At 29.6% G+C, this 22,341-nt stretch overlaps 1 protein-coding gene across 1 annotated transcript in view; it reads right to left on the bottom strand.

Annotated features, from left to right (window-relative positions):
- The window catches only part of LOC145312461 (chondroitin sulfate proteoglycan 4-like), a 168,044-nt gene that overhangs the window by 40,434 nt on the left and 105,269 nt on the right, over positions 1-22,341 (bottom strand). Inside the window, exons 7-12 of the mRNA XM_080151719.1 lie at positions 21,620-21,675; positions 20,640-20,726; positions 17,832-17,952; positions 17,579-17,650; positions 6,191-6,300; positions 5,866-5,976 (exon numbers count right to left, since the gene is read on the bottom strand). Coding sequence (XP_080007845.1) covers positions 5,866-5,976; positions 6,191-6,300; positions 17,579-17,650; positions 17,832-17,952; positions 20,640-20,726; positions 21,620-21,675 — 557 coding nt within the window. The remainder of the gene's footprint in view (positions 1-5,865; positions 5,977-6,190; positions 6,301-17,578; positions 17,651-17,831; positions 17,953-20,639; positions 20,727-21,619; positions 21,676-22,341) is intronic.

Genomic DNA, 22,341 nt, shown 5'->3' on the forward strand with positions numbered 1-22,341 from the left:
ATTGATTTACACTTTTTACATGTTATTATATACCAACAAGGATGTTAGCATCTAAAAGTACTGTCTGATGGAATTGTAGAGTAGCTTCACTATTAAAAGAAAGCAAGAATTTACATTTTTTCTTTCTTAAGGACTGCAGCATTTTTATATTAAATGTTACATATCATACTAAAGTAAAATATCAATCTTAATAGTATTTTTTCAAGAAAAAAAAGAAATAAAAATTTTAATATACATTATTTTACCTGAATATTAAAAGCAATACAAATTGTGAACAAATTTTTTCATCAAAATACAAAATCACTAAATATTTTGGGGCTAAATTTATTCACTGAAAGAGATATTATGCATTTTGTTAGTAGTAAGAAATTGATAGGGGATTAAGTAATATTATAAAGTTTTGACGGGAGTATAAATTATGGTCTTTACCTCAATGTGTATAATGCACTCAGGAGAATTGTATTCATGTGTGGGTATTTGTGTGAGTGTTTGTGAGTATTATGTGTAGTGTGTGGTTAAGTGTACTAGGAAGGTATGTGTGTATATTTATTTATAGTTCAACAACACACTTGTCATGTCTGAAGTTAGTATACACTTGATGATCCTAAAAATTGAGATTAAGTGTTTAAAAAGTAGAAACATAAAGTTAAAAACTAGAGCGATATGATAGGCTTAGAATAAGCATTTTAGAGATGCTAGAACTATTTATTAATTGCACAATATGTATCTAATTTTGTTTAATTCAAAACCATATATTTTAAAGAATTTGCACAAATATGAGAATATTTTTTTCATATCAATGTTGGTCTTTTTTTACTAAACTGTTAAAACAGTTTAAGCCAGGTATGTGATGATGACATAGTTTTGATCACTATAAGTACACAGAAAACTAATTATTGTTTTAACTAATAGGTAACTGTTCAAAGACTGAAAATATATAAATATTATCTCATCTATAGAACACATGCAAACAAAAACAATTAATTAAACTTTACTAAGTCTGGGTGTGAAGTTTTTTTTTGATTAATTTGTACATTTAACGGAAATATTCTAAACTTAACTATTTATGTTTAAGAACTATCTAAATTTTAATGAATATAAAAACAGTAATTGCAAATCCTTAATCTTGTTGAAGCCGGGTGTGAAGTTGTAATATAAATTTTAGCACGTATAAGGAAAAGTTGAATGCATCAAACTAAACTAAAACTCTGTATTGAGAATGTATATTATTTAGAGATAAAGAAACAAGAAAAATCTTATATTTAGTTGAAACAATTATAATAATTTTGTTGTTTTAATCAGCACTTTTTTTTTTACTTATTTAGGTAAATATGTTGTCCATGTCTCTAACTAATTTATTTTTGAAAGATTTTTTAATTTCAACAAATCTATTTAAAACTAAATGCATTATCAAATGAAAACTCCTTATACCTGCTATAAGTGAGCATAAATGAGCTAGACTTTTCTTTTTTCTTAAAATATAATTTTAAATTGTTATAAACTTTTAGACATATATTTGTAATTTCTTGGGAAACATTTTTTGATCTAATTTGCTTAATTATTTATTTTAGATCTGATGCTATTTTTTTATTGTCTTTTTACTGATGTTTTTACCCCTGATTTTGCTTGTACATGTATGAATGTACATAATACATATGTTATGAAATTTTATTTACTTGGTGGTATTTGGTAATACTGAGTTACTGAAATATAATTTTGTTATATTCATTTTAATACTTGGTATATCTATTTATGGTTTTCAAACCAATTTAAAGGTTTTGGAAAGTAAATTGCAAAAAAATATAGGTTATTAATATTTTTGAAATTTTAAGAACACCACAATTTTCTCCAAATTTGTACCCATTTTCATTTAAGATAGTTATGATAAAGTAAGATTCTATAAAAACTAAGTAGTGTTTTTTTTTTGTAGAATAAAGGTTTATGTTAGTCAATTTAAAAAAAAATAATTTAATGAAAGGAGATCTATTCAAATTTGTTAAATAGATAAGAAGTTCAGTCAAACAAAACCGAATAACTTTTTAATGTAGTTGTTGTTGTTGTAGCCCTGCTTCTCTGAAGTTAGGACTCAGATGCACAAGGAGACTGGAAGTGAGAATCCTTTGGCCAATCTTAGATTGGTAAGCTTCGCGCACAGCTGATTGTATACTATGTTACATTACAAGCTGACCCGCAATTCTCGTAGAAGCTACTCAATTATTACATCACCCTGGCCTAGAGTTTTGGCAGGTGTTCCATATTAAGCCACCCTAAATAATGACACTCTCATTCGAGGAGCATGAACAAGGGAAGATTGGTAGAATCCTAACTTCCTACAAATCTCCCTCCTTACAACCTTAGGGCATCTCAGGGAAGGTTGCGTGATTATAATCTGACAAATTGCGACAGCATTTGTCAACCAAGTGCAAAGTCTATGTAGTAAAATATATGTTCGTCATATATTAAAAACGACCATGAATGTACGTTGATTTAATTATTCCTTCTTAATATGAATATCAAAGGTAATTTCTGGCTGACAGTATCACAGAGTAATAATTACAGGTTATAAATTTACAATTCTATTAGAAGCCCCTAGAAGTATACCTTTAAAATATAAAGAAACAAAAACCAGTAAGATCTTTCGGCACAGACATAAGAAAATATGCCTAACTAACATTCTTCTTAACAGTAAAGCTTCTTGGTCCTGGGTAGATTTTTAAGATACTTAAAAGTCGAGTGCAACGTATCAATCTTCTATTCCATTCTATGCCATGAGTATTTTATCCTTGACCAAAGAATTCTATTATATATGACAAAGCTAGGTATTGTGTTTGTTTACGGAAGCAACTTCAAGCAGATACCCTGTCAACAAAATTGGTCATTTTTAGGCAGTAAAAAATAATATTAAGACATCTTGGTTTCAAAAAAAATTAAAACAGAGAAATTTTACAGTGGTGTAATGCACTTTTTTTATTAATTGCATTTTATAAATCATTTACACAAAGGCTTAATTTAAAATAGAATATGAACAAAAATTAATTTATAGGGAATTAAAAACGGTTAAAAAATCAAGTACCTTTTAATGAAAGTAAAAAATATCACTCTTGCTGTTTAAAATATTTAAAGGAACAAAGATTCAACCAAAGAAATTTATATTGACAGGGAAGTTCATTTGAATAAGAATAAAAAAAATCGCCAGCCAAAATAAGAAAAAACTCTTCCTATAGTCAATAAAACTTAGTTATAACAGTATGAGCTATCAGGTGTAGGATGATACTTTTGTGTGATCTAACTGTGACAGAAGGGCTTTAGAACAAGGGCAACATCGTCCAGAATGGTAAAATGTCTTCCAGAAAGTTGTATTGTCTATGATCACACTGTATGTCCATATATAACAGTAAATTAGGCGAATAGCCCAAACGAGGAAATATATCAAATTTATTTTCCCAACAATACGTAACAGCTTTATTTCAAAGTTTAAATTGTCAATTTTACCAAACAAAAAACAATTATAGAATGATATACTTTTTAGTTTAGTATTGCCTTTTGATGTAAATGTATTGTTTTGATCTACACTAATATTTATGATAAAATTTGGTAGTTTTTTGTTTACCGCTGAGTTTAAAAAAGATCGTAACTAAAGGACAAGTTCTTTTGTATCCTAAGATTTAAAGAACATATGTATTTATTTCGTTGTTTTGTGAGAATATTAATGTGATGAGAAGAGGGTATATATTATATATTTGATTACATTCTCAACCTAGTTATGCATGCATAGATAGATAATAAAAATACAAAGATAGATAAACAGATAGACTCTAGGTTGGAAGAAAGATAGATGGATTTAATTATTTAATTACAATATCTCAATAGATAGATAGATAGGTGATTAAATGAATAAATATAGAAAGAACTAATTTAGATAGAAATAAAACCCAAATAGAGTAAAATGGATTGATATATAAACTGTTTTTTAGTTATACATGAGGTATTTAGAAATATAGATTAAAGATTTAAAATGGATAGATAGACAGTTATAAAAGAGGAAGAAAGTAAAAGAAAAGAATTGAGTTATATTGAGACTTTGGGGACATTTCAGGGAGATGGATGTTGAAGTTGTTCTTGGAAAAAATAGAGAGAAGAAAGAATGAAGACGATAGTACAAGAAAAATAGGGAGATAGATCATATACCATAAATTGAGTTATAAAAAGAATGTATTACAATAATTTGTTATCAATTAGAGCGATAGAAAACGATAAGGAGATAGATAGAGAAAAAAGAAAGATAGATAGATAGATAGATAGAGAGAGAGGGGGAGAGAGAGAGAGAGAGAGAGAGAGAGAGAAAGAGAGAAAGAGAGAGAAAGAGTAATTGAGAACCCTTTTTATCATATTATTTGCATATTTTTCCCCCCATTAACCCACCCCTATATCCATAATTAGATACACATATCTATTCTGATCTTCTTAAGTATATAATAGGAAGAAAAGGTATATAAATATATCTCAAAGTATACATGTATAATATATAAATGGATGCATATACATACAAAAGGATAGTTATTATATGAAATAAATAAAGTATTTATTTACTTTTTTTTACTTTTTATATTTTATTGGCTTTCATTTATTTGCCCCTGTCATAACTGTAGAAAGTGGCATTGGCTGAAAGAATAACCCACTTTAAACACATTATGATGATTTTGACTGGGGTAATTTTACGTTATTGCGACCGACAACTTTTTAAATGACAATTGTCAAAATCTACATTAATGTTTCTTTTTTTGTGAAATAATGTTCCAATTGTAGTGGATATAAATGTTATATCCTCAATATTGTCTGCATGGATCATTACTTACACAAAAGTTGCAGATATAATATTTTAAAACCTTTTTTATATAAATACTTTTAGTAAAAAGAGCAATTATGACATTATTATACTATTGGCTGCGCCTATAGCATTTAGGCCCTTTGTCTTCCAAGGAGAAGAAAGCAGTTAGAAAAATATCTTAAAATCATCCAAGAAATCTGGAAATAAATCAGCCTAAAACCACCACTGGACATATGTGATGCTTGTCTAAAAAAAGAACCCAATTGGTTCAGAAGTTATTATAATCTTAAGCTACAGACAAAAAACCTTACTACTTTATATAATAGGATTAAAAAGCATTTTTTTTATAAATATTAACAATGAAATATAAAAACACACCTATTGAAGTGTCTTTATACAAAAGCATTCTCCCTAAGCTACCCAACTTTAAGTGACATGTATTGCAACCAGAGTATTTATACACAAAATAATGTCCAATACCCAGGAATAGTGATTTCTACAAAATTATTATAGTACCTTATTCAATTAAAATCATTAAGTTGACTACAATGGTTAGAGGAAAATTTATTGATATTTACTTCAACATAATGACCAACATTGATCAATTCTATGTTAATTTTAGCATTTTACATTTCCGTTGGTTTTTCGACTGGAGAGTAAGGATTACTCCAATGAAAGGTGCAAAAGTATGTACAGCACAATTCCCCAGTACTTGGTGTTGTTCATTTTTGACAATGAGTAATATACACAATATTGACAGAAACACTCTACTGGATTTTTTGCTACTTTAAATTTATACACATAAGTACAGAAAGTTTATCAGTTTAAATAGAAAGTAGACTTTATTGCGTTGAAGCAGCTTATAGTGTCTATAAAATTACGTCATACAATACAAATGACAAATGATAGGCAGTATACATTGTAATTGACCAATGATAGGCCAGTATGACGTCTTTTTTTATAGGCACTATAAGCTGCTTCTACAGCGTGATCTGAGTAAGGAAAAAGGTACGAAAACTTTCAACAAAAAGATTTACCTGTAAATCTCAAGGGCAATAAAATCCTTGCTGGACATATGGCCGTTGTTATAGAGCAGCACACTGTTCGAGGATATTGTCTTGAAACTGAAGGTTACTTCTCCGCCATTTCTAAAAAATATGGATTGGTTACTGACTATATTAAGTAAACCGCAAATTACAGACAAACGTTAAGGCATTTTTAAAGAAAGTTGTTTTATTTTTGATACAGTCAGACGGACAAAGATTTGGAATACACACAAAGAATTGCAGACAAACAATTAAAGCGACATAAATTTAGTTTGATAAAAGAGAAGGTTTTTTTTTACTAAGAACAAAACATTACCTAGAAATCCAGCTAGGAAAGGCTACATATGCATCAGTGTTGAGGAAGGTTATAGGAACATTAGAGGGGGCACTAAACTGTTCTGCACACTCCCAATCAATATTATGCACCTAAAATTTAATATTTTTAAAACCAGGTATAAAAGTCTTTCTGTCTGGTTAGTTACAGCAAGTATAATTAAGTTCACATTTTCAGGAAAGCTTCATAACTTATTCAGCTATCTGACAATGTTTTATTTAAAGTAATGCAGCAACTTTATTTGTTTCAGGCTGGTTTTATGCTATTTTAAAGATTCTTGATCCATCATCTTTGATAGAAATGTCTTAAACAGACCGGCCTAGATATTGTTGGAAGTTACCTTCTTTGTTTTAACAGAAATATACTTCTAATTGTTAATTCGTCCATGCTATTAATTGTAATTTATGTTTGTTTTAATTGCATGAAATGAAAGGCAGCATATAAAAGAAAAACAATAAATTATTGCTAAACAGGCATTCTGTTCAGCAATTTTATTTCATTTGAATTATTTAGACTTTATTTTTATTTCTATATTAAAATCAATTCCAAAAAAATATACGCATAACTATAAACAATATTGTAATGATTGCCATTTAAAAAGATCAATAAAATACTATTTCACAGCATGAACAAAAGCATAAATCTTAGCCAAAATATAGAAGAAAATAAAAGATATTATTTTTTCAATATTCTTAGCGTGTATTATTGAAAATTGAATGTTGAAACATGATTAAACCTCTGGGATAGGAAGGTAGGACAATAAAATAAAAAAATAATATCACCCCAAAATATAATAGACTAAACATATTATAAGATTGTTATGGAATGAAACACATTTTCTTTTTTTTGCAAACTGTTTCTTATATCGTTTTCAACAAAAATTATTATAATCTACTGGAAATATAACATATAATCCATTGTCCTCCCCCTGAATCCCTGATATTTAACCTCCAACATTTCTCTTTATACATTTCTCTATCGTTTTAGTCTTAATCAAAGAAAGAGGGATAAACTTATGTGGTTAAAATCATGAAATAAGTTCAAATAAGTTATTCTGGGGAAAAATGAAAATATATCTCATAAATCTAAAAAACAAGTACAATGTTGATAATAAGGGATAAAATTTAACAAAAATGAAAAACAACAGAGCATTTTACAACAAAAAAGATAGCTCATAAGAAATAGATATATCAAGAAGTACTAAAAGCAAAGTTAATCCATTTCACAAATCTTAATAATAGTACATTACATTATGATTTTGCCATTTGATAAAACAAAAATTCAATCTTTTTATCTCTGATTTTCTCTCTCTTTCTTTCTATCAATTTTCCTTTTCTGCCCTACATATATATGTGAAACTTGTCATTTATATCTGCCAGCACAAAATCCAATCTTATAATTCTTGAACCCCAGCATCACTTTCTCACGTCACATCCAAGTTTTCAGATGGTGAAGCAACTCCATGACCTACATTTTACTTTCGTCCATAAAGAAATGGAAATAAACATGGAAACATTTTAGAAATTCAAAGATAAATTTCAAATGCAAATTTTAAAAAATTTAACTAATAAAGAAACGTTTATTTTAGCTTTACACTAGCGGTAGCGCCTCCTGGATCTAAGGGCTTTGTCCGCAGGCCTGAAACTACCATAAGAGATAAGTTAATAGGCACAATTTAATCAGATTAACATTTATCAAGGTATTATGTTTTAATAGAAAAGCCTATAGCCCTAAACCATTAAGACATTTATAAAGCTTCTCTGAAACATACAATTGATTTGGTTCAGCATTTTCTAAGATCCTTAGCTATTACTACTTTATAAGATAGGATAAAGAAAAATTCAATGTTGTTCCTATCATTTTTGCATTGCTTAGGAATGTGTTTGTTCTTGTTATTTTCAGCTGAATGAGACATCAATAATTTCCAGGTGTTATTTCCGGGTATTTTCTTTATCCCAGGACTTTCTTTTTCACTTTGAAAATATGGAACTATCACATGGATTTTTCATTTAGGAAATAATATTCACAAAAACAACCCAACTATTTTTGATTCCCAGTCTTAAATTAATTCAATAATTACAATAATATAAGACCAATAAACAGCAAAAATAAATGTGTTCTAATTATTTTTTTTGGCAGGCTAATAAGTTTTTTTATTCCTAAATATCAAACCTTTCAATTTCGCCAAAAATACCTGGTACTATCTAAAGCTTCAGCAATAGCCTCATCATTTTAAAACTTTAAATGTTAATTTCTCAGATATTTTTTTAGTCCATGTATTCTTTACATTGACTACATGTCCCAGTTGAATGTAATTAAATCATTTTAGATATTGTTTTTGGACAAGAAACATGAAAAACAGTAGGTATCTTTTATTTTATTACAAAATTCATAAAGCTTAAATTTTTTTTGTAAGGTAACCAAACAATAAATAAGAAGATGGGAGGATAGATTCTACTTATAATTTAGTGTAAAAGACCAATGCTGAACTTTCTGCTTCAATAGGAAATCTGAGTAACAAGTTTTTACACTTAATCAAGTGTTCTACGTGATTGAATTTAGGTCTGTCGGGCAAAAACTGGGAAAAGTTGATTAGTTTTTCAGAAAAGTAAAAGTAAAATTTTCAACAAGTTCAAAACGTTTAAATCTGATAAATCATATTTTTTTTGCCTTTAGATCCTTATTAGCTAACTATAAATACTTCACATGGAATTAAATAAAGTTGAACATGTATTTGTTTTTTTTTTCATGAAAAATGTGGAAAACGTTACAATAACCGATTGGGAGCCGCTTTAACTACTGTTAAAAAAATGCATGCATGTTGTTAGTTTCAATCCAACGGAAATGTATCGGCTTACGAGCCATATACCGAAATATATATAACACATTAGCTATCGCATGTTTTACTAAAGTCAAACTGACATTAAATTATTGACATAGAAAAGGGAAAAAATCTTCAACCTCTTAATCACAAATTCAAATATCTTTATTAGCCATATATATATTTCATAAAAATGAGGATATTGAGAAAATGCAGTTTCTAAAATAACTATTATCACAAAAGCTAGAATAAACTAATTTTTCATCTTCTTTACCCTTTAAATAAGTTATAAAGAGGAAATATGATTTACAATATCATTATTCATACAACAATAATATTTTAATACATCCTTTGTCATCCCCCCTCACTTTCCAACATACTTTCTTTCTTTCTTTTGACCATGCTGTTGTACAGTGAAGAATAATGTTAAATAGAATGAAAAATGTTTGTATGTATAATAGAAAGATGTTTAGTTTCCCTAGAATTTCAAATTTCCTTTGCACTACTGAAATGATTTTTGTACCTTGTTTATACTCTAACATATTTTATAGCTTGTTTTACGTATGGGTTAAGTTTTTTAAGCCTGACATTTACAGATTATATTAAACTAGCGACTGCTTCCCTAACCTCTAGGGACCTCTGTATTTAAATGGTTAGATATAGGGCAAAAATAGCCTAAAAGTATCCCAAGGATCAAACCAATAATCAAAATAGCCTAAACCTCCAAAAACTATGTGAAATATCCTTGTAAAGAAAAGAAGAACTTCATCAGTTTAGCAGTTATTGAAATATCAAGCTTCAGACAAAAAACCGTAGTACCTTAAATAATAGGATGATATTACAGGGGTATACTTTTAGCCCAAACTAGCATAATCAGATATTGTTAAAAGATAAATATATTGTGATGGTTTTATTTGGGACCCAAACAATAAATATTTATGTCATTGTCCACCCTACACACCATTCATAACAAATATGTTAGGATAGACTGGTTCATATTGTCTAGTATACAGTATTCATAACAAATATGTTAGGATAGATTGGTTCATACTGTCTAGTATACAGTATTCATAACAAATATGTTAGGATAGACTGGTTCATATTGTCTAGTATACAGTATTCATAACAAATATGTTAGGATAGACTGGTTCATATTGTCTAGTATAATACAGTATTCATAACAAATATGTTAGGATAGACTGGTTCATATTGTCTAGTATACAGTATTCATAACAAACATGTTAGGATAGATTGGTTCATACTGTCTAGTATACAGTATTCATAACAAATATGTTAGAATAGACTGGTTCATATTGTCTAGTATACAGTATTCATAACAAATATGTTAGGATAGAATGGTTCATATTGTCTAGTATACAGTATTCATAACAAATATGTTAGGATAGACTGGTTCATATTGTCTAGTATAATACAGTATTCATAACAAATATGTTAGGATAGTCTGGTTCATATTGTCTAGTATAATACAGTATTCATAACAAATATGTTAGGATAGACTGGTTCATATTGTCTAGTATACAGTATTCATAACAAATATGTTAGGATAGACTGGTTCATATTGTCTAGTATACAGTATTCATAACAAATATGTTAGGATAGACTGGTTCATATTGTCTAGTATAATACAGTATTCATAACAAATATGTTAGGATAGACTGGTTCATATTGTCCACCCTACACACCATTCATAACAAATATGTTAGGATAGATTGGTTCATACTGTCTAGTATACAGTATTCATAACAAATATGTTAGAATAGACTGGTTCATATTGTCTAGTATACAGTATTCATAACAAATATGTTAGGATAGACTGGTTCATATTGTCTAGTATAATACAGTATTCATAACAAATATGTTAGGATAGTCTGGTTCATATTGTCTAGTATAATACAGTATTCATAACAAATATGTTAGGATAGACTGGTTCATATTGTCTAGTATACAGTATTCATAACAAATATGTTAGGATAGACTGGTTCATATTGTCTATTATACAGTAATCATAACAAATATGTTATGATAGACTGGTTCATATTGGTTGGTATACACTAATACAAAGAGAGTTCCTAACACATTCATTCTGTTTAATTCAAAATTTTTCGAGCCAGTCTTACAAAGATCACATGATAGGGGCAAAAAAGTTGACAACAAACTTGATAATTCCATTAAGGAGAATAATCATATTTCTTAACACATCTTTAACAAGGCACAACTTTTATATTTCAGCGAAGCTACTCACAAACATGGAGGAAAATGAAATGTGGACTGAAAAAATAGTGCTCAAGTTGTTTGGCATGCATGTAATTTTATTGAAAAAGCTTAAAGTTTATCACACCTATACAGGATATACTAATAAAATTTATTTAAACAAAGGGTTAGTTACCAAGTATATAAGTATATAGCAAACAAACCACATAAATCGCCCTTAGAGCTTTATCAATTCTTATATTTGTTATCTTAATTAAATGGCTGATATTAAAGATATCCTAAATAAAGTTTGCCTGTATAGTGCACTTATACTCTAATACAGAGGTCTGATGCACTTATAGTTCCAAATGATCTAATAAAGACACTTTTAGAAGCATATATTATCTAGTTATAGGTATAGCAGAGCCATATAGAATAACTGAATTAAAAAGCGAGATGCTTACAGTAGAATGACAAATAACAAGGATGACAACATCCATAAAAGCAAAGCTCTGAAACGGTAGGATAAACGAAAATTAACACTTGTAGAGTGTCTGAACGAAATAATCAAAATATAAATGTAAAAAAGTCGAAACTAAATTGTAAGTAATTTAAAAAAAACTGCTTAATTACAGGATAGTGTTTAAGGACATACTTACATTTTTAAGACTTGATTTTAAAAATTCTTTTCTTATAACATTGTACTTTGTTGTCCTAGGAATTATTATTCCTAAATCCTAATTAGGAAAAAGCTTCCGTTTTAAAATTTATATATTTTGTCTAGTTTTTAAGATTACTTTTTTATTTCTTATAAATGCTTGTTTAATTTGTATTTCATTGCATTACAAAAATTTGATATGCTATTACAATAAGTGTAAGTTTAGTATGATGACAGAAAACTTACGAAACATAACAAAAAGTATTTTCACTCATACTGCATCTTCATTATTGAAAAGTGAATTAGAAGTGGCAATACTGGTTAAATGAAGTCTTTATAATGGGTTAATATCATTTCTTGAACATCCCACCTAAACACGACACTGCTTTGATATGTATTAAGTCGTAGAATAAGGTTAAGCATGTATGTATCAGATAATTGTATTACTTACAATATTATATGTTCCTTAACACATGGTGCCTCTAACCCCCTTTTACTAGGGTTCTAACAATATTTAATCTACTAAATTATACTATTAATAATAAGGTTATGTTATTAAGAAGAATGAAAGAGACATTTGATTGTTAATCATACTGTTACCCAAAGTTTTATAACGTTCTCCCATACCTTGGCTGAATAATGTTGAAAACTTGTATTATAAATACATTAGGGTTATTTTGTATTATCAATGGGGAAGTATATAAATTTATCGTCTATTGTCTTATCCCTTCAGATCCCTGGTTATTGTCCGGTTTTTGGTTATTTATTTATTACGGTGAAAAATTTTAAAATGAAATTTATGTTTGAATCAAATGATCAAAAACATGTTTTAATAAAATCTAAAAATATTTGTTAGCCTTAGATTTTTCTACTTGTATATATGATGCTTCTATGAAAAAGAGAAACCAATTGAACCTAAGAGATAGGCAGATATACAATCATCCTGCATTGATATTTTTATAATCTTTAAAAAAATACATATATTTTTTTGAGACCATTAAACAACCAAACTGCAATAAAAAAAGTTTTTTTTAGATTTAAGACAAGTATTTTCAAATTTTGATTAGGCAAGTAACATGCAGAAGTATCACGACATAATTCAAACATAGTACATCAAAGCCCTTTTTAAAGTTTATAAAAATAAAAAAAAAACTTGAAAGTCTATAAGAAAGAAAAAATAATGATAGCATTCTTTTTCTATTTTGTATATATATATTCTTTTCTCATTATTGGCATTATGACATAAAGGAATAGACACAGAAACTATATATAGTCATAGGGACCAGTCAGTATTTAAATAATATTACAGCAGCGGGTTTTGTCGTATTTTCCAGTAGCTTCTGATCAGTAGTTTAGGTTAGGTTAGATAAATATAAATGATAGTCGCGCAGGGTTAGGAAATAGGCCCCGCAGGGTTAGAGCTCCCCGAAGGTGCCAGAAATATGAGAAAGGCTACAGTAAAAATACTACGAAACCCGTTAATTCGTTTTCTTTCCATGTTACAAACTATTTTATATGCACGTAGCTACTCTATAATCTCAACACAAATAAGGGCGGATGTTTATATGTCACCCCCCCCCCTCCTGAGTGAAAGTATTGAAGCACCCATTTAAATATTAACATTGCAAACATTAAAACATTGAAGTCTTGTGCTAAAAATACGTCCCAAGGTGACAATGTATATTAGCTGCGCTTTGAAAAAGATAGATTATCTTTAAAGACCGAACTTTAGTGAGACAACTGATTTGTAGAATGTGAGAGAATGAATCCAACTTTTCCTGTCCATAATGAGCCAAACTCTTTCCAACAAACGTTCTTACAAAATTGAGGGGAAAAAAAGGAGATACGGAAAGTGTCATGTGTGACGTCATAAAAAATAAGTTTAAAAAAGAAGGATGAGGGGAGAATTGGGGAAGAAAACCCATAAAAAAGCGAGGATTAAGACGTATTTGATGACGTCACACAAGACACTTTCTATATCTCAAAAAAAGTGATCATAACCAAAAAATTAAAGAGCTAAATTGCCTGAAATTTATATTTAGATTTAATTCTACATTAGGAAGTAACCTAAATCTACTAATATGACTCTATTCTAGTAATGACTATTTCTATTCTATTTCTTTTAATATTAGCACAAAAGATTGAAAGGCAATAAGTAAATGAAAAATTGATATTAGGTTAGGTTAGTATGGTTGCTCTTTTAAAGGTACTTTATGAATAAGTTATTCTAAAGAACATGTCTTAACTTTTGTGATAAGCTAGTGGGTGTTTTTAGAAGTAGTAGATGTAAATTGATCCATAGAATTTAGATATGCAATCAGTATTTTGTAGACCTCTTATTTTTTAAGTAATTTAGTTTAAAACAAGAAAATAATTAGTTGGATTTAAGGTACTAAAACGCAACAAAAAAAAGAAGAAAATTGCCATTATGGACAAAAATAGTAAGATCTTCAATTTGACACCTTACTTTTTGAATTCTGTTGAGTAATTATTGAAAAAATCTATTTAGTTAAAGCCCATTGAATCAAAACTTTGAACTTTTGGAGCTCGTCATGAATGGGTTAAAACAAAATTACAAAAGTTAGGACACGTTCTTTAACTGAAATATTTGTTGTTTTATATTAACATCTTACAGAATTGATAGAGTGGCCGCACACGATTATCTATATATGTATCTTATGTACATATACTATGTAAAAATAATCTAAATTAGTAGAAAAAAGGTAGATCTATTTATACTACATCGGGAAAAGTTAAATCAATACTAAATTAGTTAATTTGACTTTCTGATGAATTGATTGATAAATGCAAATACTATGCAGAAATTAAGTTATTTTAATCTTGTTCCTACTTAACTGTGGCTATAAAGGTATACTGATAATAAGAATTCAAGGCAAAAATGTAAAACAAGAATGATAATATCCACATGAAAAAGAGTTGGCATAAAGCATGACCGACAAACCAACGGAGCAATTAGATTATATACTGGAGGCTTAACGGTGCAGGGTATCTTCAACACAACTTCCACCCATCTATCCCAAATAGCAGCCGAGAAAATCACATTTACCCATAGCAAGCCATAACATTTTTCAATACAACAGCAAATTATCTTAAGGTAATTAAAAATAAACAATGCCACCTCTGAAAATAGACAAACAGTCTTTATTAAAACTCTTTAACTTAGTAATTACAAATTCACAAGCATAAATCGCTTACACACGCGGACGGACAAGTTGGAACACTATAGTTGCCGCTTATATAGGTTCTGCAAGTAACCACATATTTATTGATTTTATAAAAGAAAATTAACCTCTATGGAGATATTCATATTCTATCTACTAATAATTCTTGCTTTAACCTTCATAATATCCCCCCAAGGTTTATCAGTGAATGAATCTCTAATCTAGAGTAAAAATAGTTATTCCATATTAACAACGTTTGGTTGGTTAAGAACAATGTCGGGATAATTCGATTCATTCACCCTCTTGACCAAGCAGTAGTTAGGGAGGGGAACACAGTCACATTTTCGTGGAGTTTTTTTAAATCATTATTTTTTTGAAAACTTTATTTAATATAAATGAAATATTTTAACTTTCAATTAATGTATTTCAGGGAGGGAGAGGTCAATTACAATTCTTATTACTATTTCCATTTCAAGTCTACAAGCTACCAAAGGGAAAATTTAATGGAAAAAACTTTTGGAGTAAGATTATTTATATTCAATCTTTTATAATCTTTATAAAAATATTGTAATTTAAAAATACTCTGAATATTTCATAGTATCTAGAGTCTAGTCTCTTAGAGGACGCCTCAAGAGACCCCTAAATATTACATTTTACAGTAAATGGTCTCTTAGTAATAGGTTACTACTCAGCTGTTATATTATCATGATTAATAATCAATGAAAACCAACCTAAGAACCCAATTTGGCAACACATAATCACTTATAATCCAGGGGGATAAGTACATCCAGGCGAGAGATTCCTAGAGGATTAGGGATACAGGTATAGGTAACTATAATAATAATTATAATCTAAGATAAATACATACAGGAGAGAGATTCCTAGAGGATCAGGAATTCAGGTATAGGTAACTAAATTATAATTATAATCCAGGATAAATACATCCAGGAGAGAGATTCCTAGATGATCAGGGATACAGGTATAGGTAACTAAATTATAATTATAATCCAGGATAAATACATCCAGGAGAGAGATTCCTAGAGGATCAGGGATACAGGTATAGGTAACTATAATAATAATTATAATCCAGGATAAATACATACAGGAGAGAGATTCCTAGAGGATCAGGGATACAGGTATAGGTAACTATAATAATAATTATAATCCAGGATAAATACATCCAGGAGAGAGATTCCTAGAGGATCAGGGATACAGGTATAGGTAACTATAATAATAATTATAATCCAGGATAAATACATACAGGAGAGAGATTCCTAGAGGATCAGGGATACAGGTATAGGTAACTATAATAATAATTATAATCCAGGGGGATAAGTACATCCAGGATAGAGATTCCTAGAGGATCAGGGATACAGGTATAGGTAACTATAATAATAATTATATTCATGATAAGTACATCCAGGAGAGAGATTCCTAGAGGATCAGAGATACAGGTATAGGTAACTATAATAATAATTATAATCCAGGATAAATACATCCTGGAGAGAGATTCCTAGAGGATCAGGGATACAGGTATAGGTAACTATAATAATAATTATAATCCAGGATAAATACATACAGGAGAGAGATTCCTAGAGGATCAGGGATACAGGTATAGGTAACTATAATAATAATCATAATCCAGGATAAATACATCCAGGAGAGAGATTCCTAGAGGATCAGAGATACAGGTATAGGTAACTATAATAATAATTATAATCCAGGATAAATACATCCAGGAGACAGATTCCTAGAGGATCAGGGATACAGGTATAGGTAACTATAATAATAATTATAATCCAGGGGGATAAGTACATCCAGGATAGAGATTCCTAGAGGATCAGGGATACAGGTATAGGTAACTATAATAATAATTATATTCATGATAAGTACATCCAGGAGAGAGATTCCTAGAGGATCAGAGATACAGGTATAGGTAACTATGATAATAATTATAATCCAGGATAAATACATCCTGGAGAGAGATTCCTAGAGGATCAGGGATACAGGTATAGGTAACTATAATAATAATTATAATCCAGGATAAATACATACAGGAGAGAGATTCCTAGAGGATCAGGGATACAGGTATAGGTAACTATAATAATAATCATAATCCAGGATAAATACATCCAGGAGAGAGATTCCTAGAGGATCAGAGATACAGGTATAGGTAACTATAATAATAATTATAATCCAGGATAAATACATCCAGGAGACAGATTCCTAGAGGATCAGGGATACAGGTATAGGTAATGATAATAATAATCATAATCCAGGATAAATACATCCAGGAAAGAGATTCCTAGAGGTCAGAATAGGTATCTATAGTTATATCCAAGGGAATACAGGTGAGTTAATTCTAGAGGATTCAAATCTCATCAATTTTTTACCTTTCATGATTAACATTGCAAAATTTAAAATAATTTCATAATATTATGATCACATATTTTGTTGCAAGAAACAACACTTGCCCAGAAAATAAAAATAAAACAAACCTTAGCTTCTGGATTATTAACAGCCGCATCCTCAGCTCCCATAAGAACATCAATGCCATTGTACATTACATCCTATGAAAAAAAATAATATATAATTTATCTGAATTGACTGTCCTTTTACAAATAAATATAACAAATTGGTGTTAACCTTGATAGGTGCTTTTCTATTTTAAGATTTTTTTTGGAGCTAAGAAACTCTATCATTGTTTTTAGAGCATAGACCACTGAATAGAAAAAAATAGATTAAAATCACCTCCATACATCCTCTGAAGTTCTTCTGATTGCCAAGGAAGACTTTGTTGAAGTCTCCCATCCCACCGACAAACAGGCCGTAGTGGATGTTTAACTCGTAATAACGACCAGGGGATTCCGCCCTGAAAAATAATAATTGTAGAATATTTATAATTAAGTAAAAAATGAATTCGCTCGTTTTTATCAGTTTTATACTTATACAACATGAGTAAAACCGCATCTTAGATGAGCTGCCAAAGTTAATTTTTATAATCATAGAAAAATACAATTTAGGGGTATAGTTCCTTTCGTGGCAATGCCTCTTAAGGGGCGTTTCGTCGTATTTCCAAAGTAGCTTTCCCCCTATTTCTCGCCCCTGTCGGTAGCTCTAGCCATGCGGTGCCAATTGCCTAACGCAGCGAAGAAATCACCTAACCTAAAATAACCTATCAAAAGCTATTGTGAAAATACGACGAAACGCCCCTTAAGAAGTGTTGCCACGAAAGGGACTATGTCCCAATTTAGTTCCTACTATTTGTCTTTACATTTTAGTAAATACTGTCCTAGTATATGCATGATTTTGTCGAGAAGATTTGCTGCGCAAATAAGTTGAATCAAGTACAAAAACTGTGTTAAAGAATTGTGCATGCGAAAACAACTTTGATAAATGTAAAAAGGATGATTTCAATTTTGTTTGCTTCAAAGATCTTTAAGGTTTATTTATGTTAGGTAAAATTCAATTCCATACTATAAGACAGCAGCGTATAGTGCCTAATAAAAAATAACGTCATTCAATACAAATGAATAATAATAGGCCAGTATTCATATTAACATTGGTCAATTACAAAGTTTAATCGCCTATCATTGGTCATTTGTATTGTATGACATCATTTTTAATTAGGTACTAAAAGCTGCTTCATACTATACAGTAGCGTCGACATCAAAATATGTTTGATCAAGACCAAATAACTAATTATCAGACAAAGTAAACTATATTGTAGCTGCGAAAAGTTTCACTTATTTGTAAAGTTTAGCTCCAGAGACTGATTTATTTACCTACGGACGCCTATTGTTCAGGAGAAGCTACGATTCTGAAAAGCTGTTTGAGGTACACGTATGCAAAAGTTTGGGTCAAGTCTCACTTTAGTGAAGGGACAACACCATGGATAAAGAAATATTTTAATATAATAATTACAGCAAGCCATAATTTTGTTATAGGGGTTTACAAAAGATGTAGAAAAATAATGCTATTAAAGATGCCTTTAAAAACCTTTTATGCCATTATTAAATCAATTTAAAACATGCAGCTTGACTAAAAATATCTTTCTTCTGTTTATTTACTCCCTTTTATTCCCTTTATGTATACTTTTATCCCTTTTAAAAGCTAGACTAGACAAAATTGTTTAAGCATACAAAAGTTTAAACTAAACAAGAACAATCATGAACATCTGAAGCGGGAAAAAAAGGAAAAAATCAAGTAAGAGAAGTATTCTTTTTATACAAGTAACTGGATGCGTGTGCAATGAAGGATTTTGCTAAACGATAGACCGATATAAGGCCTCTTGGGGCATATCCGCCGGTTTTATCTTAACAGGTGATATCAACGCAAGAGATTTCTTTTTTTCTATTTCTCTTTTCATAACCTTAATAATACAAGGCACTTTTTATCCCAAGTATTACAGACAACCAAATATTTTATTAATCTACTCCTGTGGATGTGCTAGGGCATTTCCCCAATCCTTGCAAATACGGATGGATTAAAAAGTTAGTGCAAATTTTAGAGTAGCTTCCCTACAGACAAGGTTTGTATATTGTGTGTGAAAAGATGAATACAGTGCACAGCTTTTATTCAAATTAAAAGATAGACTAGATAAATTCGAATATAATTAACAAAGCCAAAAGTAAACTTTTATAATTAAAGCAATTTCACTTAATTTATTTTGAATTGTAAAACCTTTATTTAAAAAAAAACCCACGGCTTTCTTATTACTTTATTTCTTATCACATACTTTTGATTTTATATTAATTTATATATGTCGTATGATAGTTTAGTTTAAAGGCAATATAGAAAGAAGTTTACAGTATATCTTTGAAACAGACTAATATCTGCTGGATTAGAACCTGTTCTTTGCCTTACTGAAAAATCATGTGTAGCATCATACTACAGACAATTTTCTAGAAATATTCGAATAAAAATCAGAAAATTTATACCAGTTTGCTAACTCGGGCCTATTAATATTAAATTTTAATATCCAGGGAAAGTTGTCTTTACTACGATGCGATAAATGTCTATTAGACATTTACTTTTAACGCGTTTGTGTTTGATCTAATAGAGTAGTTACATTATGACATAGCGACGTACAAAGCCTAGTTATTAGGGTTGGCAATCCGTATCCGAATCCGGGATCCGGAATCTGCCCAATTTTTGTCAATTTTGAAATCCGAATCCGGAATCCGTTTTTAATAGCGGATTCGGATTCTTAATATGTAGGCTAAAATTAGCATCTTGAGTTTTTTTCTTTCAACTCCCCCTTTTTGAAGGCAAAGCTTAGCATCATTAAATATAAAATCTTTTAAAATCTGGTTCGATTCTCGGAAGTGAAATACAGAGAACACCAAGAACATTAATTTTAAGGACATAGCACTTAATTTTTAAAATTAAAAAAAGCCCTTTAAAATATTGCTAGAATCCGGAATCAAAATCCGGAATCCGTTTTTGGACGGATTCTTGTAAGAATCCGTATACAGTCCAAAAATTTGACGGATTGCCATCCCTACTAGTTATAGAAAAAAAATCGCTTTTAAATTTGAACCTTATGTAAATATTGACCTGGAAGTATGTACATTGTCCAGAGTGAGTTCAACTTCAGCATTCTTTCTTGTCAAAACTATTTCGTGCCAGGCTACATCGTCCAACCTACAACAGACATACAATAAATTTATATTGTAAAGCTTCGCTTCAAAAATACATATTTTAAATCTTGAATATAACAATTAAATTTTCAAAAATGTTAAATTGCAGTATCGGTTTATTCTACTTTTAAAAAGGGTATCTTAACAGATTATGTTTGGTTATGAAGGCCCCGCAGGGCTAAACAAGACGTGCAAGGGGGACTGATAATGTGGGGGTTAAGTTCCAAAAATCTATAAATCATATTTGTATGTTAAGACAATTTATTACTTTGTAATAAATCAACAATTTGGTTAAAAGCTGTTCTAAAATTAATCAAAACAAGATAAAAATCCAAAATAAAAAATATTTACCTGTATTTAAAACACGCAAGGATAAATTTGTCCTTCCTTTATTTTAGACCTATAATTTGTAACCGACAAATAGACGAATTAATGTACTTATAGAGTTGCTTTGTTTCTAAAATCTGTGTTTTATGTTCGAGCTGAAAAGTAACAATTCTTCTTGAAATAAATCCTATTTTATAAAGTAGTTATATTTTTTTTCTGCAGCTTAAGATTTCCATAACTACTTAACAGATTTAGTTCTCAATTTTATGGGTGCCCAATACCCGCTCCTGATGGCTGATAACAAAAGTAAGTACAAGACACGACCAACTATCCTAACTATTGCAGTCAATCAACACTTTGATTGTATTTATTTGTCTTAAAGTCCCAACTGTGCATGGCAATGGACCTGGCAATGTCACGCATCTGACCAATAGCGCCAGAAGCTAAAATTTTTCTTATCTTTGGTTATGATGCAGTCTGGCGGATATTATTAACTCCCAGACACTGTCCCTTCCTGCTTATGTCTACTAATTGTTATTCCTCCTAACTATTCCTGATTCTAGATCTGACCTGATATTTAATGGTGTGGAAACTTCTGTTTCTCCGGCCCCAAGGTTAATGTGAACCTAAATAAAACAAATTTAGATAAGCTTTTGTAACTTTACTAAGATACAATACTTTTTTTGGTTAAGATAATAATATAGACATACATAACAATATGTGAACTAAAATCCATAAAAATTATAAAACAAACTTTATTTGACTTTAATTCTATTAAATAATTTCTCTATTGGAACTTCCAACTATGCTTGGAAAAGAGTTGCACCTGATCATGGTCTAAACCATTCCTCTTAGTATGATATAAATGGCATTTACATGACATAGCAACAATAGAAAACAATTTATTTCAGCAGAGTTTTAGTAAAATCTTTTGAAATAACCAAATCTTACAATCTTATATTTGTTTACAAATAAACCAAATTTTGTAACAATTTTAATAAAATGTTTCTAGATACAAGCACAAAACTTTTCATAGTTTTGTAATCTAAAATCTTTGATTAGAATTTTGGACAATAATTCTTTATCGATGCATAATATAAGATATATTTTAGTTGATTTTTAAAATAAGCGGCTACTCCAGTAAGCATATTAAAGCCTCTAGATGCAAAACTAATTATATATTCCCACACAATGACAGCTAAACTGCAACATAATAAATGTTGGACTGACAATGTTTGCTAAATAGCTTATTTTAATCTATAAACAAGAGAAATAAAGGGAAATAAACATTG

The sequence above is a fragment of the Acartia tonsa genome, chromosome 2 (assembly GCF_053477335.1).
Source record: "Acartia tonsa isolate MP-2025a chromosome 2, ASM5347733v1, whole genome shotgun sequence".
NCBI classification, from domain to species: Eukaryota; Metazoa; Arthropoda; class Copepoda; order Calanoida; family Acartiidae; genus Acartia; species Acartia tonsa.